The sequence below is a fragment of the Salmo salar genome, chromosome ssa05 (genome assembly GCF_905237065.1).
Source record: "Salmo salar chromosome ssa05, Ssal_v3.1, whole genome shotgun sequence".
Lineage (NCBI taxonomy): Eukaryota > Metazoa > Chordata > Actinopteri > Salmoniformes > Salmonidae > Salmo > Salmo salar.
Genome location: NC_059446.1, coordinates 86603859 through 86618984, shown reverse-complemented (window position 1 = coordinate 86618984; position 15126 = coordinate 86603859). Strand labels below are relative to the sequence as shown.

At 46.2% G+C, this 15126-nt stretch overlaps 1 protein-coding gene across 2 annotated transcripts; it reads right to left on the bottom strand.

The window, feature by feature from the left end:
• Window positions 1-126: 126 nt before the first annotated feature.
• On the bottom strand, window positions 127-11896 carry LOC123743217 (derlin-1-like). Of its 2 annotated transcripts, none has more exons than XM_045719284.1 (7): window positions 11514-11896; window positions 10026-10184; window positions 6236-6300; window positions 4690-4716; window positions 1810-1958; window positions 1599-1709; window positions 127-1354 (listed from the first exon to the last, which is right to left on the bottom strand). In XM_045719284.1, the coding sequence occupies exons 1-7, from the start codon at window positions 11542-11544 to the stop codon at window positions 1072-1074; spliced, it is 825 nt and encodes a 274-aa protein (XP_045575240.1). In that variant the 5' UTR covers window positions 11545-11896; the 3' UTR covers window positions 127-1071. The 2 variants fall into 2 exon arrangements, with proteins under 2 accessions (XP_045575240.1, XP_045575239.1); XM_045719283.1 differs by having other exon boundaries at window positions 10073-10184.
• Window positions 11897-15126: the final 3230 nt, after the last annotated feature.

Sequence of the window (15126 nt, the reverse complement as noted above, 5' to 3'; positions counted from 1 at the left end):
GTTGTGTTCTCAGTGTATATGGGCTGCCTTATTCTGCATTTTCCCCGTTCCTGTGTCCTTTAACAATATTTTGTTCCAGAGACATGCAATTGAGATGGAGAAATGCACAGGATTTGATTACTTCAGTACAATGTTCAAAGATGTTTTTATGCAACAAAACTGAGAAGTTATGTTCTGTTTACTCAAGTACAAAAGTTAGAGAAGCAGACCCAGCCAAAAAAAAAAGACATCCTCTGGTATAAGGTCAAGGGTCACTGTACATGTGTGTCGGGGTCAATTCCATTGGAAATTCCTTTTCCTCAATGCTTCTTAGGGGAAAAACAATTTCAGTTAACTTCTTGAATTGAAATTGACCCCAACCCTGGTGAATAACTCTTCATCCTCAAGACAAGTGTGCTGCTATTTAGACTGGATCATCTTCTGACTGAAAATCACTCATCGTGAAAACAATTGATACCCATTTCACACCAACTGGGGGTATTCATGAAATCTTGCAGTTTCATTTAATTTCCATGTTGCAGAGCTAAACCAAAGGAGAAACAGAACCATGACACTGCACTTTTATATGGATCCAAAGCAATCTACTGGGAGCACAGACTGTAGGCATTTCTCTCATAACAGACTGCATTGTTGCATCACTATTGAATTTTTATACTATGTTGAAGATTTGAATTTTTTCCACAACTTCGACCCTACTCCCCCATTCAAAACAGAAACATTCAGTGTGGTGGTGCGATCATACAACAGCACAGACCCGGGGGGGGGGGGGGTGAAGAAGATATATTGTTTTGTGTTATTATATATGAGCCTCTATCTACACAGCCAGCGTGAGTGTTGCTGTTACCCCGTCTTCTATTTAAGGAGAGAGAGCAAAGAGAATCCAGTCCTTAGTGCTCGGCTGTTCTCTCCCAGAACAATGCTTTTCTAAATAGCCAAACCCACGCTCTGAAAAGGCTGGCTGCGGCTGAGGCAACACACTGGTTAGGAGGAGCCCTGTAATTACAGTGTAATCAGATATGGCATCTTGTGTAAAAGAGAGCACTGAAAGAAAGAATAACATGCTGATCATTTCTACCCGGGAGTTAGATACAAAAACAATCTGCTTTCTTCTGCACAATTTGGACATCGGCAGTGGTCTTGAGGAGTGGAGAGTCTTGTGGAGACAAGAGTCTTTGTCCTGCTACTCAGTAGGACAGTCTCAGTCGTCCCCAGACGGAAGCCAGCTCCCCAGGCATGACGTCCTCCCATACCTCCACCACCACCACCAGCACCGGCCTCAGGAGCTGCAGGTCTCCTGCTGGGTGGAGCTCCAAACCCAGACACGCCCCCTCGTCTGTTGGGCAGGAAGCGGTACCTGTAGAGGAGACAGAAGAAAGCATACTGTATTAAAACAGACATGCATCTCTGAAATGTAGAATAAGGAATCACAGAGGACAACAAGGCTGTGTTCAGCAGGAATGTTCACGTAGAAATATATTTGTGTAGAACAGACATGCATTACACATCTCTGACGTAGTATAAGGAATCGTCATGTTGCTTCAGGATTAAAGCAACACATGACTGGGACACCAGACAGGTAGAATAGCAGAGGAACTCACAGGAAGTCAGGTGTTGACAGGAAGGACCTGCCTCCCAGGTCCATGGGGTATTTAAACATCAGGAAGAAGTACAGATGGCCCACCAGGTTCCCAATCAGTTCATTGACAACACTGGAGATGAGAACAACCAAGACATTTAGGATTTTACTAATGACTTAGACATTGTAGTTCTAACATGTTGGATTGTTGACTAAATAATGGAACTACTTACGAGCCCCCAATAATGTAGTTGAATCCAAGGATGACCCAGGGTAGATAACATGCTTTGAAGCGTGTCCCAAACCAGAAGGAGACTATGGTTTCTCTGTTCAGCTGAGCCCACACGTACAGGACCGACATTATCAACGGGATCATCAGGAGCTGGAAACACAGCATTTGCATATTTTCAAATCAAAATTGGACTTGTCACTGTTGCCGCTGACTACAACAGGTGTGTAGACCATAGAGTGAAATGCTGAATACAACAGGTGTGTAGACCACAGAGTGAAATGCTGACTACAACAGGTGTGTAGACCACAGAGTGAAATGCTGACTACAACAGGTGTGTAGACCACAGAGTGAAATGCTGACTACAACAGGTGTGTAGACCACAGAGTGAAATGCTGACTACAACAGGTGTGTAGACCACAGAGTGAAATGCTGACTACAACAGGTGTGTAGACCATAGAGTGAAATGCTGACTGACAAGCCCTGAACCAACAATGCAGTTAAGAAAAAGAAGTGTTAGGTAAAAAATAAAACAAATAATTAAAGAGCAGCAGTAAAATAACAATGTGGAGGCTATATACAGGGTGTTACGGTACAGAGTCAATGTGGAGGCTATATACAGGGTGTTACGGTACAGAGTCAATGTGGAGGCTATATACAGGGTGTTACGGTACAGAGTCAATGTGGAGGCTGTATACAGGGTGTTACGGTACTGAGTCAATGTGGAGGCTATATACAGGGGGTACCGGTACAGAGTCAATGTGGAGGCTATATACAGGGGGTACCAGTACAGAGTCAATGTGGAGGCTATATACAGGGCTGTTACGGTACAGAGTCAATGTGGAGGCTGTATACAGGGTGTTACGGTACAGAGTCAACGTGGAGGCTATATACAGGGTGTTACGGTACAGAGTCAACGTGGAGGCTATATACAGGGTGTTACGGTACAGAGTCAACGTGGAGGCTGTATACAGGGTGTTACGGTACAGAGTCAATGTGGAGGCTATATACAGGGTGTTACGGTACAGAGTCAATGTGCGGGGAACCGGTTAATCGAGGTAATATGTACATGTAGGTAGAGGTAATAGTAGTTCTCAAATCAGTCATTTCATAAGAGGTGGACCAAAACCTCATTCATTAGCTTTATCTAATAATGTAGGTTATAGATACATCCTCTTTTCCAAACCAACTGGCCAAGAGGCTGCAGCGACACAGCAGCAGACAGTCAGCAGAGATACCTTAGCACTGAAGCTGTAGATGGCATAGTTCTTATTGTCACGGTGACCACGGAAGTGCCCAGTTTGTTTACACTAAATGACAGTGGTTGTGATGACCCTTCCTGAGGTACACACGACCAGCCTCTTAGCTGTCAGAGACTGATGACTGAGAGCTGTCTGAGGAACTGTCCCAAATGGCACCCTATTGCCTATTTAGTGCACTATGTTTGACCAGACTGCACAATGAAGGGAATAGGGTGCCATTTGGGACACACCCCGATTGTCGGCCCCTCTGTGAAACAAGATACAGCAGACTAGACCAGTCTGATCCTCCGACAGTAACTCCCCGTCGTGATAAACTGGACCAGTCTGATCCTCCGACAGTAACTCCCCGTCGTGATAAACTGGACCAGTCTGACCATCCGACAGTAACTCCCCGTCGTGATAAACTGGACCAGTCTGACCATCCCGACAGTAACTCCCCGTCGTGATAAACTGGACCAGTCTGATCATCCGACGGTAACTGCCCGTCGTGATAAACTGGACCAGTCTGATCATCCGACCGTAACTGCCCGTCGTGATAAACTGGACCAGTCTGATCATCCGACAGTAACTGCCCGTCGTGATAAACTGGACCAGTCTGATCATCCGACAGTAACTGCCCGTCGTGATAAACTGGACCAGTCTGATCATCCGACAGTAACTGCCCGTCGTGATAAACTGGACCAGTCTGATCATCCGACAGTAACTGCCCGTCGTGATAAACTGGACCAGTCTGATCATCCGACAGTAACTCCCCGTCGTGATAAACTGGACCAGTCTGATCATCCGACAGTAACTGCCCGTCGTGATAAACTGGACCAGTCTGACCATCCGACAGTAACTGCCCGTCGTGATAAACTGGACCAGTCTGACCATCCGACAGTAACTCCCGTCGTGATAAACTGGACCAGTCTGATCATCCGACAGTAACTGCCCGTCGTGATAAACTGGACCAGTCTGACCATCCGACAGTAACTGCCCGTCGTGATAAACTGGACCAGTCTGACCATCCGACAGTAACTCCCCGTCGTGATAAACTGGACCAGTCTGATCATCCGACAGTAACTCCCCGTCGTGATAAACTGGACCAGTCTGATCATCCGACAGTAACTGCCCGTCGTGATAAACTGGACCAGTCTGATCATCCGACCTTCTTAATGAACCTAGTTTACATGATGTTCTACAGATTAAAGGGACAATCCACTCAAACTACAGTATGTGTTGGTATTGTTCCAATAGTCCGCTGTTGATTCAGTCCCAATATGTTTTGCATGTCAGCAGTCAAGTTGTTTTGCATCATCATGATGCTGTGGCCAGTGACACTTTGCTTCTAGAAAGTCCATTATCTTGAAAACTTGATTGCTGACATGCAAAACATATTTGGACTGTATCAACAATGGACTAATGGAAAATAATACCAAAAGAGAGTTTGAGTGAATTTTCTCACATACATACATACATACATACACACCCCTAGCTAATAAAACCTTGCCTATCCTTGCCAGGTACAGTAGAGATGGGCTGACAGCCTTTAATGCAGGGTTGGACTATTTGTCTTGGAACGTGGTGGTAAAATGAAAAAGAAACAGGTCTTAATTATTCTAATCAAAGGAGAAGAAACGTACCTGCATGTCCATCATTAAGCCGGTTATCTACACAAGCAATGTTAAGGAAACCTGTATTCTTCCTGTCAGGATCAATTATTTTACACATGTTGAATCAAACTCTTTCCTCTACTTCTATAGAAACAGGCCACATGACCTGACCTTCATTTCCATTTTAGTTACCCAAAAGGAAGAGCAGTGGAACAGATGACTTGACAACAGAACTGTTCTGTCATGGAGCATAGAGGAGCCTAATGATCCATTCCAGATGTACTGAGGTTCTGCAACCACAACACAGTAACTGAGGCAGCATGGGTAGAAAAACAGAGGCTATATTTGAACCAGACCTTTCATGTGAGTAGTGTTGTCCATCCACTATGACCTCCATTAACCACATGGCTGTACAGAGACTGTAGCTAGGCCACTAGCAGGCTGGGGGTTTGGCTGTACAGAGACTGTAGCTAGGCCACTAGCAGGCTGGGGGTTTGGCTGTACAGAGACTGTAGCTAGGCCACTAGCAGGCAGGGGGTTTGGCTGTACAGAGACTGTAGCTAGGCCACTAGCAGGCAGGGGGTTTGGCTGTACAGAGACTGTAGCTAGGCCACTAGCAGGCAGGGGGTTTGGCTGTACAGAGACTGTAGCTAGGCCACTAGCAGGCAGGGGGTTTGGCTGTACAGAGACTGTAGCTAGGCCACTAGCAGGCAGGGGGTTTGGCTGTACAGAGACTGTAGCTAGGCCTCTAGCAGGCAGGGGGTAAGGCTGTACAGAGACTGTAGCTAGGCCACTAGCAGGCAGGGGTTTGGCTGTACAGAGACTGTAGCTAGGCCACTAGCAGGCAGGGGTTTGGCTGTACAGAGACCGTAGCTAGGCCACTAGCAGGCAGGGGTTTGGCTGTACAGAGACTGTAGCTAGGCCACTAGCAGGCAGGGGGTTTGGCTGTACAGAGACTGTAGCTAGGCCACTAGCAGGCAGGGGGTTTGGCTGTACAGAGACTGTAGCTAGGCCACTAGCAGGCAGGGGGTTTGGCTGTCTAGAGACACAGAGCCTGGTTTGCCTGTACCACATGGCTGTCCAGAGAAACAGATTGTAGCTAGGCTACTGGAAAGGGGCTGAACTGTTGCTAGGCAGCTTAACAGGCAGGGGGCAGCTCTAATAACACATACTATAACATGGCCTAGACTCAGGAGAGGCAGAAACAATGGCAGTTCATGGAACAAAACATGAACAACTATTAGCCTACATTTAACAATGGACAAAACAGCATAACGTCATTGTCTGATGAAAACCTTGTAACTCCAATTTTGCAAATATATATATTTTTTTACATTCATTTAAAAGCAGTAACTCCCCTCAATGTTCCCTGAACATTTCATGACTCAAGGACACAAAACATTTATTCAAAATGTCTAAAGTTTCATAATAGTATGTTCCTTTTTCCTGAAAAGTTGATGTTTTGAAGGTTGTCAGACGGTGACGATAAGTTGAACGCATGGCTCATTGATTTACTATGACTGATAAAGTTGTCAGCTGCATAAAAGATGAAGGCTGATAAGCAGGTAAAGGATACAACGATGCAGATCCAGTTGAACAGCAGCATGAACACAAAGTCAGCCGGTCGCCCATCAAACGCACCTGGAAGAAAGAAAACATACAGGGATTGTTTGTTTATAATGTAAACATGTTTCCATGCCAATAAAGCCCCTTTCAATTTCAATTGAGAGAGCTTTATTTTAGCCACAGGTAATAGGTGTCATCACTAAACACTGTACATACAGACCTAACACCGCACCACTAAACACTGTACACAGACCTCACCACTAACAACAGACCTAACACCACTAAACACTGTACATACAGACCTAACACCGCACCACTAAACACTGTACATACAGACCTAACACCGCATACTAAACACTGTACATACAGACCTAACACCACCTAAACACTGTACATACAGACCTAACACCACTAAACACTGTACATACAGACCTAACACCACTAAACACTGTACATACAGACCTAACACCACTAAACACTGTACACTACAGACCTAACACCACTAAACACTGTACATACAGACCTAACACCACCAAACACTGTACATACAGACCTAACACCGCAACTAAACACTGTACATACAGACCTAACACCACTAAACACTGTACATACAGACCTAACACCTACTAAACACTGTACATACAGACCTAACACCACTAAACACTGTACATACAGACCTAACACCCACTAAACACTGTACATACAGACCTAACACCGCATGACTAAACACTGTACATACAGACCTAACACCGCATGACTAAACACTGTACATACAGACCTAACACCGCTTGACTAAACACTGTACATACAGACCTAACACCGCAACTAAACACTGTACATACAGACCTAACACCGCAACTAAACACTGTACATACAGACCTAACACCCACTAAACACTGTACATACAGACCTAACACCACTAAACACTGTACATACAGACCTAACACCACTAAACACTGTACATACAGACCTAACACCACTAAACACTGTACATACAGACCTAACACCACTAAACACTGTACATACAGACCTAACACCGCACACTAAACACTGTACATACAGACCTAACACCACTAAACACTGTACATACAGACCTAACACCCATACTAAACACTGTACATACAGACCTAACACCACTAAACACTGTACATACAGACCTAACACCACTAAACACTGTACATACAGACCTAACACCACTAAACACTGTACATACAGACCTAACACCACTAAACACTGTACATACAGACCTAACACCACTAAACACTGTACATACAGACCTAACACCGCTAAACACTGTACATACAGACCTAACACCGCATCACTAAACACTGTACATACAGACCTAACACCGCATCACTAAACACTGTACATACAGACCTAACACCACTAAACACTGTACATACAGACCTAACACCACTAAACACTGTACATACAGACCTAACACCACTAAACACTGTACATACAGACCTAACACCACTAAACACTGTACATACAGACCTAACACCACTAAACACTGTACATACAGACCTAACACCACTAAACACTGTACATACAGACCTAACACCACTAAACACTGTACATACAGACCTAACACCACTAAACACTGTACATACAGACCTAACACCCATCACTAAACACTGTACATACAGACCTAACACCACTACAACACTGTACATACAGACCTAACACCACTAAACACTGTACATACAGACCTAACACCACTAAACACTGTACATACAGACCTAACACCACTAAACACTGTACATACAGACCTAACACCACTACACTTTACATACTAATCACCGCAATTATTTATTTCAATCATATTCTATTGCCTGGCCCCACCATGATCAGAAGATTTGAATGAAAAAGCTCCATGTGTACTGAAACGACACGGTCTGCTTCCTCCTAACTCCAACAGTCCTAATGTTGTGTAACAGATCAGGTCTAAAAATGGAGCCTCACTAACGACAAGTGATCGGTGTGGCCTGGGGGGTCTAGCTGTGTGGCATGGGGGGGTCTAGCCCTGTGGCCTGGGAGGGGGGGTCTAGCCGTGTGGCCTGGGAGGGGGGGTCTAGCCGTGTGGCCTGGGAGGGGGGGTCTAGCCGTGTGGCCTGGGAGGGGGGTCTGCCGTGTGGCCTGGGAGGGGGGTCTAGCCGTGTGGCCTGGGAGGGGGTCTAGCCGTGTGGCCTGGGGGGGGGTCTAGCCGTGTGCCTGGGGGGGGTCTAGCCGTGTGGCCTGGGGGGTCTAGCCGTGTGGCCTGGGGGTCTAGCCGTGTGGCCTGGGGGGGGTCTAGCTGTGTGGCCTGGGGGGGGGTCTAGCTGTGTGGCCTGGGAGGGGGTCTAGCTGTGTGGCCTGGGAGGGGGTCTATCTGTGGCCTGGGAGGGGGTCTGCTCGTGTGGCCTGGGAGGGGGGGTCTATTCGTGTGGCCTGGGGGGGTCTAGCTGTCTAACCTGCTGCCTCTGGAGCACATCTACCATGTACCTGTCAGCATGGCTTCCAATCCAGCCCACTGCTCTTTAAACTCTCCACATGACAGGCTCAACATGTATTATTTACCCTCAGACATAACAATGGCTAATGAGAGCTGGCAGACTGTCACCATAGCTAGCCTCTGGCCTGAGCCAGTCTCCAGCCTCTGTGACCTGAGCCCACCCGTCTCCAGCCTCTGTGACCTGAGCCCACCCGTCTCCAGCCTGTGACCTGAGCCCACCCGTCTCCAGCCTCTGTGACCTGGCGTGAACCCACCTTCTGTGACCTGGCGTGAACCCACCCGTCTCCAGCCTCTGTGACCTGAACCCACCTGTCTCCAGCCTCTGTGACCTGGCGTCAACCCACCTTCTGTGACCTGGCGTGAACCCACCTTCTGTGACCTGGCGCGAACCCACCCCGTACCTCCAGCCTCTGTGACCTGGCGCGAACCCACCTGTCTCCAGCCTCTGTGACCTGGCGTCAACCCACCTTCTGTGACCTGGCGTGAACCCACCTGTCTCCAGCCTCTGTGACCTGGCGCGAACCCACCTTCTGTGACCTGGTGCGAACCCACCTGTCCCCAGCCTCTGTGACCTGGCGCGAACCCACCTGTCTCCAGCCTCTGTGACCTGGCGTGAACCCACCTTCTGTGACCTGGCGCGAACCCACCTGTCTCCAGCCTCTGTGACCTGGCGTGAACCCACCTTCTGTGACCTGGCGTGAACCCACCTGTCTCCAGCCTCTGTGACCTGGCGTCAACCCACCTTCTGTGACCTGGCGTGAACCCACCTGTCTTCACTGGGATATAGGACTACTCAGTGATGTGAAACATTCTGAACCTTGTTACAGATCTATTAATTCTGTTTCCCTGACAACTCCCTATTCTACATGAAGGTTTGTATCTGAACGTTCTGTAACATTACATGGTCCTGAACTGGCCCCTGCTAGAGGACCATGTGAACCCACCTGTCTCCAGCCTGGTAGAGTACTGTGTGAACCCACCTGTCTCCAGCCTGGTAGAGTACCGTGTGAACCCACCTGTCTCCAGCCTGGTAGAGTACCGTGTGAACCCACCTGTCTCCAGCCTGGTAGAGTACTGTGTGAACCCACCTGTCTCCAGCCTGGTAGAGTACCGTGTGAACCCACCTGTCTCCAGCCTGGTAGAGGACTGTGTGAACCCACCTGTCTCCAGCCTGGTAGAGTACTGTGTGAACCCACCTGTCTCCAGCCTGGTAGAGTACTGTGTGAACCCACCTGTCTCCAGCCTGGTAGAGTACTGTGTGAACCCACCTGTCTCCAGCCTGGTAGAGTACTGAATGTGAACCCACCTGTCTCCAGCCTGGTAGAGTACTGGTAGAGTACTGTGTGAACCCACCTGTCTCCAGCCTGGTAGAGTACTGGTAGAGGAAATAAAGATTCACTAGGTAGAGGAAGCCTGTTCCAGGGCCCACAGGGAAGTATAGGGTGGAGGTGATTGGTCTCCATACCTGTAGAGAGAGAGATACAGAGTCTGTTAGCATTTAGACATGTCAGGGCAGTAACTGGTGGTGGGGGGGCAGGGCAGTAACTGGTGGGGGGGCAGAGTAACTGGTAGGGGGGGAGAATGGAACAGCCCAGACTGCCCAGCACAGGTGTGCCAGCTGTGGCATCACCAATGGAAACCTACTCTGCCTTCACAAGATAACCAGTAGTCATCTGAGCTGTCAGGGCCGAGAACCGATACTGTCCACCCTGTATGTGTTCGTGGTGGAAAATAACCCAATTATCATACTTGATTAAAAGTAAAGATACTGTAATAGAACATTTGAAAAGTATAATAGAAATGTAAAAGTCACCCCCAAAAAAATACTACTTGAGTAAAAGTATTTGGTTTTAAATATACTTAAGTATCAAAAGTAAAAGTATTAATAAATTCAAATAGAAACCAAGATGTTTTGAATATTTTGAATTTTTTTTAAGGATAGCCCAGGGCACACTACAACACGCAGACATCGTTTACAAACGAAGCATTTGTGTTTAGTGAGTCTGCCAGATCAGAGGCAGTAGGGATGTTCTCTTGATAAGTGAGTGAATTGGACCACTTTCCTGTCCTGCTAAGCATTGAAAATATAACAAGTACTTCTGGGTGTCAGGGAAAATGTTTGGAGTAAAAAGAACATTTTATTTAGGATTGTAGTGAAATAAAAGTAAAAGTAAACTAATAATTAAGTGGTACTTTCAAGTATTTTTACTTAAGTACTTTACACCACTGTGTGTGTGTGTGTGTGTGTGTGTGTGTGTGTGTGTGTGTGTGTGTGTGTGTGTGTGTGTGTGTGACCCAGGTCATAGAGCTGGGGTCCAGTACCAAAAGAAGGGTCTAGTGTGACACCACCTGTCAGAAGACTATGATTAAAACCCTTGCTTGCTTGAGAGTCATAATGACTACTGTATGTAATGTGGGAGGAGCCAGTTATGATGAGGATGTCCAAAGATGGATGTGATAGCGCCCCCTGTTGGAATTGTATTGACATTTTTGGTCAAACCTCACTCAACCAAACCTGTAACAAATGCTGGAACATCAAATATTTGTGAGATATTCACCAAACCTTTCGGAATAATCATGTAGTTAATTTGTACATAATTGCTATTGAAAATGCTGCTAACCTATCATTGAACTAGCGTCTTCACGCATCCCGGAAGTCCAACCTGTTTGTTTTATGATTGGACTGAATTCACATCCCTCGTACAATCCAAGGCCTGCTAGCCTTGATGCTAGGCTATCATAGCAACACAGCGAATTGTAGCACACATAAACAACCCCACTGCCCATAACTCACCTGAAATTTGTGAAAGAAGTTCTCTGGCCATAAGACGAGGTACATGGGACTGATTAGTCCCAGTTTACCTATCAAGGGAACCGCAATCGACCCAGCAAACCAGTACCGGGTGATGAACGGGATTGTTTTGAACCAGTCCCCGATATCTGACATCTTTCCATACGATCTTGGCAAAACGACCACAGTCAACGAATTGCCTAAAGGCAAACGAACAGTCCCAAAGTCCTGTGGTGACTGACGATACCCCTTGTGTTATAATTCCCTTTCGATTACAACAATTATTCACGAACGTTTGTTTCCTCAGTCAAGTTTTCATGACGTGGCTTCTTATTATACCTCAATCTTCTCGTGACTAGCTCTTGAACTGCTCACTTCCTGTCGAATTTGCGCCGCAGTCCTTGCTATCTGGGATCCTTGGGACGTCTAGAATCTGATGTTACCCCATTGAAGTTGAAATGTTGAATGATTTACACCGAACAAAAATATAAACACAAAATGCAACAATTTCTAAGATTGCACTGAGTTACAGTTCATATAAGGAAATCAGTCAATTTAAATAAATTCCTTAGGCCATAATCTATGGATTTCACATGACTGGAAATACAGATACAGTGAGGGAAAAAAGTATTTGATCCCCTGCTGATTTTGTACGTTTGCTCAGTCTATAATTTTAATGGTAGGTTTATTTGAACAGTGAGAGACAGAATAACAACAAAAAATCCTGAAAAAAAAACGCATGTCAAAAATGTTAGAAATTGATTAGCATTTTAATGAGGGAAATAAGTATTTGACCCCCTCTCAATCAGAAAGATTTTTGGCTCCCAAGTGTCTTTTATACAGGTAACGAGCTGAGATTAGGAGCACACTCTTAAAGGGAGTGCTCCTAATCTCAGTTTGTTACCTGTATAAAAGACACCTGTCCACAGAAGCAATCATTCAATCAGATTCCAAACTGTCCACCATGGCCAAGACCAAAGAGCTCTCCAAGGATGTCAGGGACAAGATTGTAGATCTACACAAGGCTGGAATGGGCTACAAGACCATCGCCAAGCAGCTTGGTGAGAAGGTGACAACAGTTGATGCGATTATTCGCAAATGGAAGAAACACAAAAGAACTGTCAATCTCCCTCGGCCTGGGTCTCCATGCAAGATCTCACCTCGTGGAGTTGCAATGATCATGAGAACGGTGAGGAATCAGCCCAGAACTACACGGGAGGATCTTGTCAATGATCTCAAGGCAGCTGGGACCATAGTCACCAAGAAAACAATTGGTAACACTATGCCGTGAAGGACTGAAATCCTGCAGCGCCCGCAAGGTCCCCATGCTCAAGAAAGCACATATACATGCCCGTCTGAAGTTTGCCAATGAACATCTGAATGATTCAGAGGACAACTGGTTGAAAGTGTTGTGGTCAGATGAGACCAAAATGGAGCTCTTTGGCATCAACTCAACTCGCCGTGTTTGGAGGAGGAATGCTGCCTATGACCCCAAGAACACCATCCCCACCGTCAAAAATGGAAGTGGAAACATTATGCTTTGGGGGTGTTTTTCTGCTAAGGGGACAGGACAACTTTACCGCATCAAAGGGACGATGGACGGGACCATGTACCGTCAAATCTTTCCCTCAGCCAGGGCATTGAAAATGGGTCATGGATGTGTATTCCAGCATGACAAGGACCCAAAACACACGGGCAAGGCAACAAAGGAGTGGCTCAAGAAGAAGCACATTAAGGTCCTGGAGTGGCCTAGCCAGTCTCCAGACCTTAATCCCATAGAAAATCTGTGGAGGGAGCTGAAAGTTCGAGTTGCCAAACGTCAGCCTCGAAACCTTAATGATTTGGAGAAGATCTGCAAAGAGGAGTGGGACAAAATCCCTCCTGAGATGTGTGCAAACCTGGTTGCCAACTACAAGAAACATCTGACCTCTGTGATTGCCAACAAGGGTTTTGCCACCAAGTACTAAGTCATGTTTTGCAGAGGGGTCAAATACTTATTTCCCTCATTAAAATGCTAATCCTTTTATAACATTTTTGACATGCGTTTTTCAGGATTTTTTTGTTGTTATTCTGTCTGTCACTGGTCAAATAAACCTACCATTAAAATTATAGACTGATAATTTCTTTGTCAGTGGGCAAACGTACAAAATCAGCAGGGGATCAAATACTTTTTTCCCTCACTGTATGCATCTGTTGGTCAAAGAAACCTTTAAAAAAAAGGTAGGGGCGTGGATCAGAAAACCGATCCGTAGCTGATGACACCACCATTTGCCTCTTGCAGCGTGACACATTCCCTTTGCATAGAGTTGACTAGGCTGTTGATTGTGGAATGTTTTCCCACTTCTCTTCAATGGCTGTGCGAATTTGCTGGATATTGGCAGGAACTGGAACACACTGTTGTACACGTCGATCCAGAGCATCCCAAACATGCTCAATGGTTGACATGTCAGGTGAGTATGCAGGCCATGGAAAAACTGGGACATTTTCATCTTCCAGGAATTGTGTACAGATCCTTGTGACATGGGGCTGTGCATTATCATGCTGAAACATGAGGTGATGGCGGCGAATGAATGGCACGATAATGGGCCTCATGATCTCGTTATGGCATCTCTGTGCATTCAAGTTGCCATTGATAAAATGCAATTGTGTTTGTTGTCCGTAGCTTATGCCTGCCCATACCATAACCCCACCATTGGGCACTCTGTTCACAACGTTGACATCGGCAAACCGCTTGCCCACACGACGTCATCTGTCCGGTACAGTTGAAACCGGGATTTATCCATCGAAGGTAAGCATTTGCCCACTGACTGCAGTCAGGTCAAGACCACAGGAGGTTGGTGGCAACTTAATTGTGGCGAACGGGCTCGTGGTAATGGCTGGAGCAGAATAGGTGTAATGGTATCAAATACATCAAACACATGTTCCCATTTCATTTGCTCTGTTCCAGCCATTATAATGAGCCGTCCTCCCCTCAGCAGCCTCCACTGGACAAGACCCTGGTGAGGACGATGATCACGCAGATGAGCTTCCCTGAGACGATTTCTGACAGTTTGTGCAGAAATTCTTTGGTTGTGCAAACCCCCAGTTTCATCAGCTGTCCGGGTGGCTGGTCTCAGACGATCCAGTAGGTGAAGAAGACGGATATGGAGGTCTTGGGCTGACATGGTTACACACAGTCTGCAGTTGTGAGGCCGGTTGCGCAAAAAACATACCGTGGGAAGCCAGAAGTTAAATACAATGGCATTTGAACCTACTGTGCCGGTGGGCAGGACGGTTGGTCATTATGGCTGGGGAATTTGAGACAAAATATCTAAAGGATCGTATTATTAAACACACTTACCAAACGTGGGTATGTTGTAGACCCACTTCCTCTCTGCTTACTTAATGTCAAAATAAAAGCCCCCCACAAGTTATTCCTTTTTTGACCACTTATGGTGCACGTGCAGGACTTTTATTTTGACATGAGGTCAGCAGAGAGAAAGTGGGTCTACAACAGACCCACTTTTGGAAAGTCTGTTTAATAATATGATCCTTTAAGATATTTTGTCTCAATACAATTGAAAGCAACGTTAGTGTATATAATTAGAACCGCGTAGCTAAAAGTGCAGGCAAACAA

Excerpts from the sequence above, each read along its gene's own strand:
- LOC123743217 (XM_045719283.1), bottom strand. The coding sequence starts at position 11,666 with ATGTCAGATATCGGGGACTGGTTCAAAACAATCCCGTTCATCACCCGG. Across the intron at positions 6,301-10,072 it reads CTCTACCAGGCTGGAGACAG|GTGCGTTTGATGGGCGACCG; the intron begins GTGGGTTCACAC and ends TCTTTCTTCCAG. Across the intron at positions 1,959-4,689 it reads GCTTAATGATGGACATGCAG|CTCCTGATGATCCCGTTGAT; the intron begins GTACGTTTCTTC and ends CTGTGTTTCCAG.